This window comes from Spermophilus citellus (genome assembly GCF_964194105.1).
Source record: "Spermophilus citellus genome assembly, chromosome: 2".
Taxonomy (NCBI): domain Eukaryota; kingdom Metazoa; phylum Chordata; class Mammalia; order Rodentia; family Sciuridae; genus Spermophilus; species Spermophilus citellus.
In genome coordinates, this window is record NC_138183.1 from 147,265,344 (window position 1) to 147,281,494 (window position 16,151).

At 40.0% G+C, this 16,151-nt stretch overlaps 1 protein-coding gene across 1 annotated transcript in view; it reads right to left on the reverse strand.

The window, feature by feature from the left end:
* Positions 1 to 16,151, reverse strand: part of SORL1 (sortilin related receptor 1) — a 162,934-nt gene that overhangs the window by 89,836 nt on the left and 56,947 nt on the right. The window contains exons 9-12 of the mRNA XM_081281228.1: positions 14,012 to 14,204; positions 10,734 to 10,851; positions 10,443 to 10,516; positions 2,919 to 3,007 (exon numbers count right to left, since the gene is read on the reverse strand). Coding sequence (XP_081137354.1) covers positions 2,919 to 3,007; positions 10,443 to 10,516; positions 10,734 to 10,851; positions 14,012 to 14,204 — 474 coding nt within the window. The remainder of the gene's footprint in view (positions 1 to 2,918; positions 3,008 to 10,442; positions 10,517 to 10,733; positions 10,852 to 14,011; positions 14,205 to 16,151) is intronic.

The window sequence follows — 16,151 nt, forward strand, 5'->3', positions numbered from 1 at the left end:
CAGAGAATCAAGGCAGATGCTGAAACAAATAACAGTCAACTCTTAGTTATCTGTGCTAATCAGGTAGAGAAAGACATGAATAATTTAAATGAACAATCACCAAGGGGGTGGGGGATCCAACTCTTAAGTACCATTCCTACCTGTCCCCACTACCTCTAATTAGAATGCCAGCTGCTACTCTGCTTGGCTTTCCTTCCTAAAAGGGGTATCAGGTCAGAAAGCATCCCTTCAAAACAAGGTCCTCTTCCTGGCCCCTCTTTCTCATGGAACCTCACTGTGCTACCACCCTCACCCAAGCCATACCACACTCACCTCTGTGTCCTTAATGTCTAGCACAACATCTGGTTCATCATAGATCTTCCAAAATTATTTGTGTAACTGAATTAATTTCCCACAGAAATATTCTTATGCTCCAGTGTGGGTATTGACTCCTGGCAAATCACATTATTTCTTCATGTGGACACTGAGGAAGGTAGACTGGATCATCTCTGAAGTCTGTTGAGTACCGCCATATTGCTCACTTCTGGGGAGTCCCCATTGTGCTCAGAGGCTGACATTTGCAGAGAACACAACAGCAGTGGTCTCCCTTGGAGCTGTGCAAATGGCACCCTACCCAATTCCTTTCAGTGTCATAAATCAGCAAAACAAAAAATAACCGAGCTTGGAAAACAGAGTATGCTTGACCTACTTATTGATCAATCAAATATTTGCTAAGTGCCTTAGCAGGCACTTGTATAGAATAAAAATACTTGTCTATATAAAGGCCTTAGTAATGAGCTGAAGAATTCAGGCATTTAATGAAAAGGTAATTTTAAAAAGGAGCCAGAATGTGATCAATGCTAAATTAATGGGATGGCCAATAAAGGCTATGAGGTTCAAAGGACAGAGAGATTGCCATGGTGAGGAGAACGGACTTAGAGGGAGATGAAGCCCTAGACCAGCAACAGATATCCAGTTTTGTCAGAAATGGCCTCACTCATGCCTGGGTATTGCACTGAATCACCACTGTGGTTTAAGGACATGAACTAACTTCAATATTAATTCTCTCCAGAGCAGCAGGAGGACAGGCCAAACACCTCTGGAAGCAACACAGTGAGTAAAAGACCAGGTGGCTACAAGGATTTGGGCCAAGTTCTGGCTGATAGTTAGGACACATGTACCTGTCAAGAGGAGGCCTGTCCATTTTTTCCATATTTGCAAATGCCTTATTTGAACTATGCATTACAGACACCTCTAAATGACCTACAAATAGAGGAAGACTATTCTGTCCATAACCCCCAAAGTCTACAACCCTGAAGTCATTAAGAAATGCCTGGGGAGGGTGTTAGGATGTTCTGGCAGCAGGTTTGTTTTCCTGGTGTGTTTTGCTCCAGCTAGTGTGGAATGACGCTGCAATCCCGGAGCACATATGCGCCGACAGATGGTGTAAGAGAACTAGAATCACACTCGCTCCTTCAGAGGAGCCAGCTTGGAATGCAAATGTAATCTGTGGAGAAGTTCAACAAGGAAATCAAGAATGGACTCTAAAATCTGAAAGCCATACAAAGAATAAAATGTACTCCGAGGAAGCCATGCTCTGTCCCTGCGTGACTTCCACACAACAGTGGTGTACTAAACACTACAATTGTTTCTGAGTCTCTCTCACAGCTAGGGTGGAATGCGTAAAGGTGGGGGGACAACATCCCTTTCCTCTGCAGATACACAGCACCTGGCACAAGAAGTGCTTGCTAAACGTGTGAGGTATGAATTAATAGATACACAAATGTCAGCGCAAACATGGGAAGCACTGAGCTTTGTGACTATCATCGTCTGAGCAAACACCAATCTGAACATGAATGCACTGTTGTGTGCAAACAGGGCCTCCTGTGACTCTTGGCTGCAAAGAGAGAGCTGACCAGTGCCACACAGAACAAGGACAGCCAGGTGGAAAGCCAACAGCAGCACTTTGCTTCTATCTGCTTCCTGGAGGCCAGGCTGCTCAGCACATGTCCAATTAACCACAGGCGAACAACCAGCTGCTAAGATCTCTCATTTCAAACCACCCACCTCTCTTTTGCTGCTGGCTCTGATTCTAAAACGAGCTGAGGAAAAGAAAGCTTTCTTCCTTGTTCTAAACAAGATGATTACTGAAGCCTCTCCACTTCCCTTAGTAATTTAGCCAACAGCTTCAGCTCAAAAACAAGGAGAAGTGAAGGCCAGCCTGCCCTGACCAAACATCAATTGTTCAATAACTCCATGAAATTAATCAAAGAGCTGGTGCTCATAAAATCAGGGCTTAAGGGAACAGAAATTATAAACCCTTGACATCACTCTTTTCAGAACAATATATTACAGACAGTACAGGACATAATCTGAAGACCTTAGTGTTTAACAAATGGGAACACCTTGGGCAAGTGACTTCATCTTGACGAGCCTCATTTTCCTCATCTGTAAATAAAGCAGTTAGGCTCTAACATCCCTTCAACTTCTATGTATGAAAACCCCCGAGACCAAATGTACCACCATCAAAGTTAACTGGCTACAATGGTGGATGCATTCTGCAGTTATTATTCATGTATTACTATTTATTGTTATTATATATTATTAGTCATCATATGAGCAAATCTTTGTGTGTCACACTTACGCAAAGCAAAGACAAGTTAAAGAGTCCCATTTTAGTCATTATACATTCTTTATATTTATGTAGTTATATTTTTTAAACCAATAAATTATTTCCCTTGTTTCTCACAACAATCCTATGAGAAGAAAGAGTAGGTTACTATGCCAACTTTATAGATATGGAAAGTTTAATTTCCAGAGGCCTCAAACTGTGCTGCCAACAACCTAGTGCTATAGAGAAATAATCCACCTACGATTACAGATATGAATTTCTTGAACAATGTATTGCTACAAGAAAAGGCTTAGTCAGAGACACTTACTTCAGCTCATTGGTTTCCATGCCCTGGGCGATGGCCATGATGATGCCGCCATGATCTCCCCAGGTGTAGTAGTGAGGTCCAGGAAGCGCCTAGAGAAGAGAAACCAAGGGTGAGGCCACCTGTGTGCAGGTAACCATGCAGAGACCATGCACATGTGAGCCTGTACACGCACAGCAATGTCAACCATCTGAATACAACTTTTCAGTTTACAGAATACATCCACATCCATCATCTTATTTACTCCATTCAATCCTGGCACAGGCAGAGCCATGTTCTCAGATTCCAATTTTTTCCCAAACAAAGAAACAAAGTTGACCACAAATAGCAGAGGTAAAACTCAAACCCAAATCTCTGACTCTCACTAATCAGTGATTAAAAATTAACCAGCTGGGGCTACAGGGCATAGCTCATTGATAGGATGCTTGCCTAGCACGCCTAAGGCCCTTAGTTCCATTCCTAGCACTGAAAGAATAAAATCAACCAACTAGATTTCCAGTTCTACTCTGATGGTGTATAGCTCATCCTTCCTAGCAATTACAACTAAAAATTCTGGGTTAAACTTGAAAAAACAAAAAACTGCCACCAGAGGATACTGAAAAGTCAACAAAAGCAGGCATCTTGTGAACAGATTTAAAACCTGGAGAAGCTACCCACATACTTAGGGGTATCCTGATACAGCTTTGACCCAAGGGAAAGCCCCAGTTGTGGAGCACCTCATTTCTAGTCAGAGCTCAAAAGCTGATAAGAAACTTTTTATGTCAAAGGAACTAGGAAAAGAGCCCCTACAAGCTGGAGAGAGTGTGTATGGAATCCCAGAGGGCAGAGTGTCAAAAGAGTAAATCCCTTACTTCTGTGTATGAACTTACATAAGTCTCAGCCTAACCCCCAAACTACACATGCCTAAAACAGACCAAACTAGCATAGCAAAGGCTTGGCAGACTGAACTGACGTAAGAGCTACCACCTACAGAAAGAAGATAGAATCTAAACTACCTGACTGTACACTAAAACCAAAATATCAACATCCTCCAGAAAATTTAATTTCATGCATTTCATTTGCATGTCCAGAATACAAATCAAAATTACTCACATACACTATTCAAACATATCCATAAAAGGAGTCTAATTCTCAAGGGTAAAGATAATCAACAAGTGCAAATCCAAGATGATCCATGTAAGGGTTTTAAAATAGCCTTTATAACCATGTTCCATAAGGCAAAAGAAAACACATGTGAAATAAATGAAAGATAAGGATTCTCCACATGGAAGTAGGAACTATTAAAAATAAAAGAACTATATAGAGATTTTATAATAGAAAAACATAATATCTGAAATAAATTCACAGATAGTCTCAACATGAGAAGAGAAACAGAAGAATTAGTGAATCTGAAGATAAAACTGATCAGTAGAAATTATCCATTTGAAAGAAAACATGGGGGGGGGGGCGGAGAGAGCACCAAAGACCTATGAAACAAAACAAAAGGTTCAAGAGACATATTTGGAGTTTCAGAATAAAAGGAAAAAAGTACAAGGCAGAAAAACTATTTGAAGAAATAATGGCTGAAATTTTCCCAAATTTGGTGAAAGATATAAATTTATAGATTCAAGATCAGTATCCCAAAACGGGATAATCTCAAAGAAAACCCCTCCTAAATATATCATGACAAAACTGCTGACAAAGAGGTGGGGAAAAAACCTTGAAAGCATCTAGAGAAAAATTACATACTATATACATACATGAAAATACATGTATATATGAAAATGACATGGTATATGCATATATGAACACTAACATATTCTGTGAAAATGACATTATATACATACTACATAACTGAAATGACTGCAGGTGTCTCATCAGAACCCAGGGAAGCAAGAAGACAATGGGACAAACCTTTAAAGTACAATCAACCCAGAATTCAATAATAAAGCAAACATGTCCTGTGACAATGAAGGTAAAGAGAGATTGCCATGAAGGAAAAGCAAGAGAACTCACAGCCAGTGGACCTGCTCTACAAGAAATGTTAGGCAGTAAGGAAATTTTCCAGAGGTAAAGAAGGATCTTCAGGAATAAAGGAAGACAGAAATGGTAACAATTTGGGGAAAAATTCAAGATTGCTTCTTTAGCCCTTAAATTCTTTAAATTTCTTAAGATGATTTAAATCAAAACACTTTACCTTTGCAGTGTGAGCTGATGTGATACAAATGGCCACAACATAAAGATCCAGGAGGAAAAACAGACTGATATGGTTGCAAGATTTCTAAATTTTATATTAAATGTAACATTAACTCAAAGAAAATTGGAAGATAAGTTGTATATGCTTTAATCCCCAGAACAACCACTAAAACATAAAAACTAAAAGACAATACCTAAATAAAAATATATTACTATCTAAATAATAAAAAAGGATCCAGGAAATGAGAAACAGAGAAATTAAAAACAAAAGCAATAAAAAGAAAATACATAATGAAATAATAGATTGAAATCCAACCACATCAATAACTATATTAAATGTTAAAGGTGGAAGTAATTCAGCTAAAAAGCAGAGTGTGGGCTGGGATGTAGCTCCATGGTAAAGCACTTGCCCAGGAGGCAGGAGGCCCTGGTCAGGGGTGGGGGGAAAGCACAGCAGAATGAATAAAAATGCAAGACCCTACAACACGTTGCCTACAGAAATCACCTTAAATCTAAAGACATGAATAGGTACAAAGTGCACAAATAGACAGTAAAAGATGCACTATCCAAACACTAAGCATAAGTTTAGAGACACTATTTGAATATCAGGAAAAATACATTGCAAGACAGAGGGTATAACCACAGGTGAAGTGGGGGATTTCACAATGACAGAGGAGACAATTCATCAGAAAAGATAATAGTAAATGTGAATACACTTAGTAACAGAAGCTCAAGATACGTGGAAAAATAAAACTGACAGAATTTAAGGAAAAGCAGACAATTCTGCAATCACAGTAAGAGATCCTCCTATATCTTTATCAACAATTTAAGTGGATCTCCCTGCCATCACCACCCAAATCAAAATGAACATAGGTCATCTGAACACTATTAACTGCTTTCATGTAAATGACAGCTACAACCAGGACTCAACACCCACAGAGCACACATGCCTTTCCAGTGCTCACAGAACGTTCACCACTGCAGACGTGCTGGACCATAGGGCAGGTCCCACGGAAAGAAACTGAAACCTACATAGAGTACTCCCAGGCTACAGGAAACTACCTCAGAAATCAAAGACGTAAGTATGAAACTCCCAACACCTGGAAATTGAGTAACACTTTCCTAAATAACCTACCAGTCAAAGACAAAAATCAAGAGATGTAATGAATGGTGAAAACGTTCTGGAATTAGACATGAATAACACTGTGACGCCACTAAAAATTCCTGAACTGAATATTTTTAAATGGTGATTTTTATGTATGTGAATTATATCTCAAATTTTTAAAAGGACATTAAAAACCCTGACCTTAAAGATAATAAAAATGCTTCATACCTAAACAGGTGGCACTTAGCTAAAGGAGTATCTAGAGAAAAACTTGTAGCCTTAAATGTTTATATTAGAAAATATCTAAAATCAATGACCTAAAGGTTGTATCTTAAGCTACAAAACAAGCAAATAAATTTAAAAAAAAAACAATAAAAATAAGAAATCAACAAAACAGAAAAAAGATAAAATTAACAGAATTAAAAGTAGGTTATATGATGAGATCAACAATGCTGACAACTTAGAACTAATCGAGAAAATACACAAAACACCAACATCAGGAATGAAATTACCACCAAAGATACTACAGACATTAAAAAGGTAATAATGAAACACAACTAATGGGATTAGGCCAACAAATGCAACAACTTGAATGAAGAGACAGATTTCTTCAACTCTAAAACTGACCAAAAAAGAAAAGAAAAAGTCTGAATAGTCCTATCATGCCTAGAAAATTTCCCTCTTTCTTTAAATTAGTAAAGAAAATATATCACCAATCTTCACACAAACTTTGTCAGAAAACAGAGGAAGAAGGATCACTAATCAGCTTGTTTCATGATAGCAAATAGTAATATAAAAACTTGATAAAGATATTACCAAACAATTAAATTATATATTAATTATCTTACAAAAATATAAAAATTCAAGAATACAAAAATTCTTAACAAATTTAGAAAATTAAACCTATCCATATATAAAAGTGAAAATGCATAATGACCATGTAAGGTTTATTCCAGCAAATAAAGGTTGCTTTAATATTCAAGGATCAATTAATGTAACATGTCACATCAACAAAACAATAGAGAAAATTTATATTATTTTAATCGACATAAAAATAGCAATTAACAAAATTCAGTACCCAATCATGATTTTAAAATATTCAACAATCTAGGAATTACAGGGAATCCCCCACACCTTGATAGAGTATATGTATAAAAATCTATTGCCAACAATATATATAATGGTTTCCCCTTTACAAAAGCTGAATCGCTCCCCCTGAGACAGGGAACAAAGCAAGAATGCCATTTCACCACTTCTGTTCAACAATGTATGGAGATACGAGTTATGGTAAGAGGAAAGAAAGGACAGAAGAGGGAAAATGTGGGTGGGAAAAAAAAGAGCAAAAAAAAAAAAAAAGGTCAGAAAAAAAATGAAACTGCCCCTCTTTGCAGATGGTATGATTGCTTATAGATTGTCTTCAATGTAACTCTAATCATTATCCTAATGGGATTTTAGAAACTAACAAGCTGATTCTGAAATGTGAATGAAAATACAAAGGATCTTCACAGGAAAAGAGCAATTTTAAAAATAAACAGATGGAGAACTTAGCCCTCCTTGACTGAATACTTATTAATAAGACTTTGGTAATTAAGACAATTTGATACTGGTGAATAGACAGACAAATAGATCAATGCAACAGCAAAAAGCCCTGAAACAGACCATGTTGCCAATTGATTTTCACATAAGTTCCAAAGCAATTCAACAGGAAAAAGTATTTTCAATAAGCAGAAAAAATTGATAAAAGAAGGCTTTCCAATAAATGGGTCAATTAGGAAAAAAAAAAAAAGGTTACTAACTCTTCCCTTATACCATATGTGAAAATTAACAAATGAATCATAAACCTAAACATAATGCCTAAGACAATTAAATACATAAAATAATACACAGGGCGGGGGCAGGGGGATGGGGAATAAACTGAAATTAAACAGAGTGATGATCTGAAGTTCTAGCAAGCAAGTGGAACGGCAGAATTCTCACACAGTGCTGATGGAAAGGTAAAGTGTCTTCACTCTGAAATACAATCTGACAGTCCTTTAAAAAGTTCAGCATGCATCTACCACACTGCCCCACCATTCCATTCCCTGGTATTTACTCAAGAGAAATGAAAAGGATCCACATAAAAAAGATGTACATGAACGTTCATTATAGCTACATCTGTAAGAAGTGAAAACTGGAAGTCCATCAACAGTTGAATGGATAAACAAATTGTGATAAATCCCTACAGGGGGATGCAAATCAGCAATTTAAAAAAAAAGAAGGAATCACTGACACATGAAATAATATGGAAGGAATTAAAATCATCAGGATGAATGGCAGGAGCCAGGCAAAAAGGAACAAATACGGTGTGTCAATTTATATAAAATTCTAGAAAATACCAACTGGAAAGAGGAATATATTGAAAAAGGACACAAAGACACTTAGGGGAGAGAGTGACGGAAATGTCTGTGGTCTAAACTGTGATGGTGGTGATCAATTCTTATGAAATTAAACTCTTTAAATATGAGCAGTTTACTGCACTTCTGTGTGCCTCAATAAAATCGCTAAAGAAGAAAGTTTAAGAAAAGAATTCTGAGGATCAGAGAACTGCACAATTCATTAGTAGGAAGAGGAGAACCAGAATTGTTGTCACCAGTGTCCCAGGCAGTGTCCCCCTCCGTCCTACCACCTCCTCCCTTGCCTCTGCCTGCCACATGCCCCAGACTGTGCCCCTGAAGCAAAGGCCATCCACAGAGGCATAGACGCTCCCTCAGGGACAAAATCTCAACATTTTCATCCCCTTGCTAGTTCTCTGCTAGTCCCCAAAATAAGGTTCCTGAGTGCTGGCTGCTTCAGGCATCAAGCATGCTGCAGGGAGGCCCTGACAGCCGTCCGCAACAGCCAGACGACAGCAGTGGAGGAGGAACAAGACTCAGCTTTCTACCCAGGAGGAAATCACTTGCACATGTTCCGACGCCCGCTTACACCAACAGCAGAAGGTACAAACAAATCACAGGCCTATTCACAGAGGAGAGGACACCCAATTCCAAAAGGAATGTCCAGCTCCAAGGAAGGAGAAAGCAACTGCTTACTCTTTCCTGGGGAAGCAGGAAAAGAATGACCAGAAAATTCCAATCCATTCACTTTTAACTACTCAGTTCTTATCAACCTCCCTCACTTCACCATGTGTACTATGTTCCCTACCATGCTGTGTACAGGCCTTAATATATGCATGTGCAAGCATGTGCGTGCAAGCAAGTGCGTGCACGCACACACACGCACGCACGTACACACATACACACACACACACACACACACACAGTGTCTGGGCCCTATATCTCTCATTTGGAAGGGTGGCAAGACTGGACACACATAAGATAAGGTATGTAACAGTCTCTATAAACTACAGAGCCAAAAAAAAATGTAGGGCATAATTATTGTTTAACACATTACAGATTTAAATATAAAAGTGTCCTGACATGATGCTCAAGCAACTCCTGCCTATTGAGGGGCTGAGTTTTACCCTGATGGTTCCTGGCATCCTCAGGGTCACCATTGAAAGCAACCCCTTCAGAATAAGACCAGAAGCATTTCCTTTGGCCTTAAAGTCTCGGGAGGCAGATGAGAAATACTTTTTTCCAGGTTTGAGAATTCCCTAACACCCAAGGCTGAAGCTGAATTGGCATCTTGGGGCTGGAGAACCAGCTGCACCTTCAGAGCTGGCAATAATAAGTGCTGAAGATACAAGCAAGTTACGGCACCTTAACACAGAAATGGTCTCCTTCCACAGCACAGAATGAGATGGAAATGCCCACAGGCAAGACTTCTGCTCCAATATTACACAGAAAAATACCACCATCACAGCTACACTGTCACTGCTGATACCCTCGGCAAATATTGACTGAGTACTCGCTCATGCCAGGCGTGGTTACGGCCTGGTGGTCAAGAAGTGAGCACAGCAGACACTGTCTTTGCCCTCATGGATTGTATAATCTTGGAAATTTTGGTCAAATTCACAGTTGTTTTTAACAAAAAGTGAAAGCTTCCTTTTTCACTTAAAGTAACATCTGGGGAAATTGTGAGTCCACATAACAAGGGGGTGAATAAAAATCAGGGCAGCCGGTTCTCATGTGTGGCTTTGGGTCCCTCTTTACTTTACAGTTGTATTGGGCATCTCAGGTGACCACTGGGAACCATGCTTGTCCCTGAAACACCAAGGTGCAGTCCACATCCTCACACACACACACCAACCAGGCAGGGTGGGCACTGACCTCTCGCCACCGGGCCCCGGCACTGCTAGAGATGTACACGTTGGTCTTGCTGGCCAAATTCTTTCCCACTGAGCCTAAAAAGTAAGAGGAAGAATTATTTTTCATTTCAAGGATATATCACAGAATCACCTTGCCCAATGGGAATTTCAAAGAACTATCTAGCAACTAAGAATGTCTTAAAACTACCCAGAGTGGGTACTTCTGGAGATGTGGGTGACCACTCTGTATGGGGCTGCACATAACCAGCCGAAAGAAGCCCTGTGAGAACAGGCAAGACAGACAAAACATTACCCGTGGCAATGATGAGGCCAGGGGCTGATTCCTTGGACAAGATGGGCATTCTCCGGAGCTGGAGGCTGAGCAGCTGACTGAGGCGTTGGGCCAGGTGGAGGGAACAGCCCTGAGAAAGCTGCAAAATAAAGTTTCAGGTGGTGTAACATGTTGCCTAGATCTCCTGCAAACCCAGAGGCCTGGGTGGGGACCTCAGGGCTTGACACAGAACACAGAGGCCTGGCCCTGAGGAAACCAAACTCACAGCCCAGCTATGTTCTCACACACACCGCCACCCAGACATAGCGGGTCATCTGCATCCACATAAATGTTCCTGGTTGAAAAAAATAATTTAAGAACTCCCTAAGACTCTCAGGGAATAACATTTATAAACCAACGTTAACTGAGGTCAACCGGAAAGATACCCATCTCCCTGTATCACCCAGAGATCCTCTCAAGTGACTCAGAGTTAAAGAGAAGTGAAATGATGTTGTGGTATTTATTTTCTAAGTCAGGGGAGAGGAGTTTCAAATATGATTCCAGTAATTCTGTTAGAAGAAAAAACAAGAATCACAAGTCATCAAGTCCCACAGATAAGCTCCCAGAAGTACAAAATACGATATCTGAACGTCAAAGATCCACATTACATTGTTAAAGGGTGTTCTACATTTTACAAAGATGTGGCTGTACAGGGCAAGGCTTCAAGTGATTTAAGCTGGCCTCCATCGCTTGTGCCCACATTTTCATAGTTCTTTTGTAAACCACCAGGATAAGGCTTCTGCTATATGGCCGTGCCTCATTCTCCTGGCCAGAAAGTAGATACTCAGGGTTACTGAGATGTGTCCAGTGTTCTGAACAGGAGAACTCTGCAGATGTTTACGGCACAAATAATAAGTGTGGCAAGGTTTGCTGGATCCATTTATTTTTGTCACAAAAAGATAGAACAAATATCCATCTTACTAGCTTCCCAGTTTGGCCAATGGAAACTGGACCAAATTAGGTTGGGTCTCAAAGATATATTTACTCTCCCCACCTTTTTTGGCTTACATTGTTTTGCCTACGATGAAGTCTACTCTTGAACGTGTTTCTGTATCTTTGGACAATCAGACTTTAAACATTCCTATATGTTCTTTTCACCACCTGTTATGCTTTGGATCTAAAATGTCCCCCAAAGGCCATGTGCTAGAAGCTTGGGCACAAGCCTGTGCTGCTACTAGAAGGGAGGTACAACCTTTGGGAGGTAGAACCTAGTAGAAGAAAGTTACACACTGGAGGTGTGCCATTGAAAGGCATTTGGGGACTCTAGCCTCTTGCTCTCTCTCATTTTTGTTCCCTGTTTCCTGGTCCCCATAATATCAGCAGCTTATTCCACCACATGCTCCCACCATGATGTTCAGCCTCAGCACAAGGCAAAGAGTAGGTACCAAGTGATCATGAGCTGAAACCATGAGCCAAAATAAATCTTTCTGCTTTATACACTGATTTTCTCAGGCATTCTGTCACGGTGACAAAAATCTAATACCTCACTTAAACTCAGAAGTAGAAACTAAAAGATGATTAATTGTCCTATAGTTCATAAATTGATCAGTCAAGGAATTAAAAAAATGAATTTTTAAAACACCAAGTTCTGACACCCTGGCATGCATGGCATGCTCAAAATTATCCCAGCCCCATCCACAGCAGCATTGTGCCGAGCTACTGAGGTTGTAAGACACTACTGAGGTAGGTTCAGTTCCTAGTAATGTGTGTATATCCGTTTATAGCTTGCCTCTTGCTAAAATTAGATTTGATGTAATAAATGGAAACATGTTGCCAAAAAGGGAAGAAAAATCAGGAAGTACATTCTAAGGCCAGAGTCTCCAAAAGCATTTTCCCAAGGGTCACAGACTAGAGAAGACTCAACATAGTTCACCAAGGACCAACAAAATCAGAAAATCCAACTGAATTGAATTAAAATGTTATAGTTTCTCCAAAAATGAGCACTTTTATTTTTTCTGAGTTCTTTCTTCCCACACCCAAGATCCATTTCCATTTTCTAAGGGATCTAGGTGAAATGGGAACAGAGGTATTAGGGGGTCACTTAAAGCCAGGGGCACAGTCTACAGAATACTTAGACTTATGGAGCACTTAATGGAACCAAATGATATATTTTGGCATTCTTAAGTTTTCAGACAGGCCTACAGGCAGGAAATACTGAATAATCTCTGTATTATACTCAGAGAGAAATTTTAAAACTCCTTTCATAGAAATAATAACTTTACATAAGAGGTCCCCAGAGAATCTTGAAGGACAACTGGTGTTTCAGGAATTTGGTGGGGGGAGGCAGGGCAGGGAATCAGGGATTGAATTCAGGGGCACTCAACCACTGAGCCGCATCCCCAGCCCTATTTTGTATTTTACTTAGAGACAGGGTCTCACTGAGTTGCTTAGCACCTTGCTAAGTTGCTGAGGCTGGCTTTGACCTCATGATCTTCCTGCCTCAGCCTCCAGAGCAGCTGGGATTACAGGTGTGTGCCACCTCACCCGGATCAGGAATTTTTTAATAGCAAAAGAAATGCCAACTTGTTTTTTACATAGTTAAGTCCAAAAAACTTATTAAGTATACATGTCTTAATAACTAAACAGCAATTTGAAACAATAGCACATGTAAACTGGAAGAACACAGCATGTTTCTATTTCATTTTTAAATAACCACGATTACCTATTAACGGAATGAGTGTACCTATTGGACATGGCACAACTGCTCAAATGTTAGAATCATTTGGGGCATTAACTACCCTTGTGTCCTGTTCTACCCTGACTTTCTCACCTGATTTTTTTTTTATTCCCAAAGATATGATGTCACCAAAAGAAATAAAACATAACCTAATGCTGAAACTGTGAACTAACTCAAGCTAGTTGCTCAAGTAATTCATATGTCTAACAGATGTTGAGAATCACAATGTTTTCCCTCAAAACTTTAAAATACTAGACTGGGAGTATAGTTTAGCAGGTGCAAGGCCCTAGGTTGAACCCTCAGCACCAAAAAAAAAAAAAAATTATTATTATTATAAAATAAAAAATCACTTATTTTTAAATATCCACCACCCCCCACCTTGTGAGTTCACTATGGCATACCATATGGTGCAGAATCTGGGACCAGCAAAGATGGAAATACAGATAAAAGTTTGCTTCACATGGTATCAGTGGAAGACTATGTGATCTTGCATGTTTCCAATAAATATTAGATGTAGGAAACAACTACAGATCAGAGCTCTATCCTTGTATTAAAAAGTCAAACAAGATTAAAACATCTATACCTCACAATTGATTTTCTCTCCATATTCTGTGAAGGCTGGAGCCTGAAGAAATTCCCAGGTTCCTCCTTTGTCAAAGGTGATGACTGATCTCATGTTCTCCTCGTTCATAGAACCATTAATCAGAGTAGCAATGTACACTCCTTGTAACCCTTCCACGCGATGAAAGTCAGCAAATGGCTCGTTTGCAAAATACCTGCAGTAAGAGAAAATAAATAACGGTGAATCTGAACAGATATTTGCTTGGTATTTTGTTTATTGTACACAGCATACGATTTAACCAAACATTTCAATATATACAAATCAGCAGCATTAAACACCTTCACCACATTGTATACCCACCATCGCCACCTAGTTCTAGGACATTTTCATTATTGGCAGCCACTGTCCATTTCCCCTTTCCTTCCGAGGCCTTGGCAACCACTGATCTGCTTTCTGTCTCCATGGATTTGCCAAGTCTGGGTATTTCATATCAATGGAATTACGTTATATATGATATTTTATATCTGGTTACTTTCACCTAGCATAATGTTTCGAGGTTCACTCATGTAACATGTACCATACTCTATTTTTTTTTTAATGGCTATATAGTCTACTCTTTTTTAAACAGTGATTTTTTTTTAACTTTAAGAGCCAAGATGCTTATCTGATCAACAATTCCTAACCAAGGCTTTACAATGATGAAGATACCATTAAAGTTGGTGTAAAAAGCACATCTATTTCTTCACTATTGAAACTGACCCAAATCCACCAGTGAGGCTTGACAAATAGGAAACATTAAGTCAGACTTGAAAAAAGACACCAGTTACAATGCTCAGCTTACCATTTAAGCCAATCTGTAGAAATACAGCTAAGGGTTACATAGCCATTGTCCAGGTACTTATTAGGGTGTCCAGTACCCTGATGATAGATGACCACAATGCTTTTCTGTCAGAAAGCCCAGCAGCATGACAACTACTTCCCAAAACATCATAGCATATTAGCAAGGAAGGTTCTAGAAAGTCTGAGGTTGTACTGGTTAACAGGGAAGCATACAATAAGACCCTCAGGCCTTCAATTGCTATGCTAGGACACTGTGATTTTCCTAGAAAGGGGTTTTGCAATGGTACACACTGCAAATATAAGAGGTCTCTGAGAAGTGGTAACCACGACTCACACTGGCTTTTAAAATTGGAACTATGCACTTTATTTCAGGGGTCTTGAGCCACTGGGCGACATGATAACACAGAGAAGTGTTTTCTCCCCGTCATCTGCCACGGAAATCTCCTCAACTGGAAGACTGCGCTGTCACCTCAGACAGGGAGATGTGCCCTCCAACCTCTGAGGAAGGAAACCAGAAATAAGCAGTGCAACAAAGTCACTTTGAAACAGCAGACGGAGCACAGCCCTAAGTAAAATGCCAGAGTTGAGACCAAATTCTCTGACACGGGACTCCTTAAGCCTCTTCTGGCTACTTCCTTGGAAGTGGCTGAAGGCCTATGTCCCCCTGCTCTCTATTTACCTCAGCTCTCCTGCTTCTAAGTCTATCATCATGGAACCCACCATTCTGAGATTTACTGGCTTCATTCCCACATCTGGGAGGTCTGAGATTTTTTCATCAGATAAGCCTGCTTCTTCCCCCAACATAATCCTGGAGTCTTTTTTTTTTTTTTCCAAGCGGAAGTCCTGAGCCTCACAACCTCTCTGCGTCAGTGCAGCCCATCCTGGCATTGGCTCCCTTGACCTTCCCTGGTACAAGCTGCCTCACGCCCAGTACTCTCTCGGACAGTCCATTTTCTTCCATCTTATCCTCACTGTCCTCACCAGAGCACTTCTGCTCTTCTTTCCAGAGTGACCTAGGCCAAGACTTGTCAAGCAGCTCACCAGGTCCCTTCCACCATGATCAGTGCCAAATGCACACACTGGTAGCCATTCCCACCCAAGAGAGCCAGTGCGCCTCCTTAAGGCGCCCCAACAGGCCTCATGTGATCAGCACATAAGTTCCTCCAAAGAGTCCTGTATCTAGCTGTGGCTTTCTACGAAATTCCTACACAGCACATCCTACAAATGCCAGGGTAATCCCCTATTAAGAGTTATTTCCTTAGTTCTCGAAGGAAATTAGAACCAGTTCCTCTTGTTCATTTTGAATACCGCGGAAGTTTAT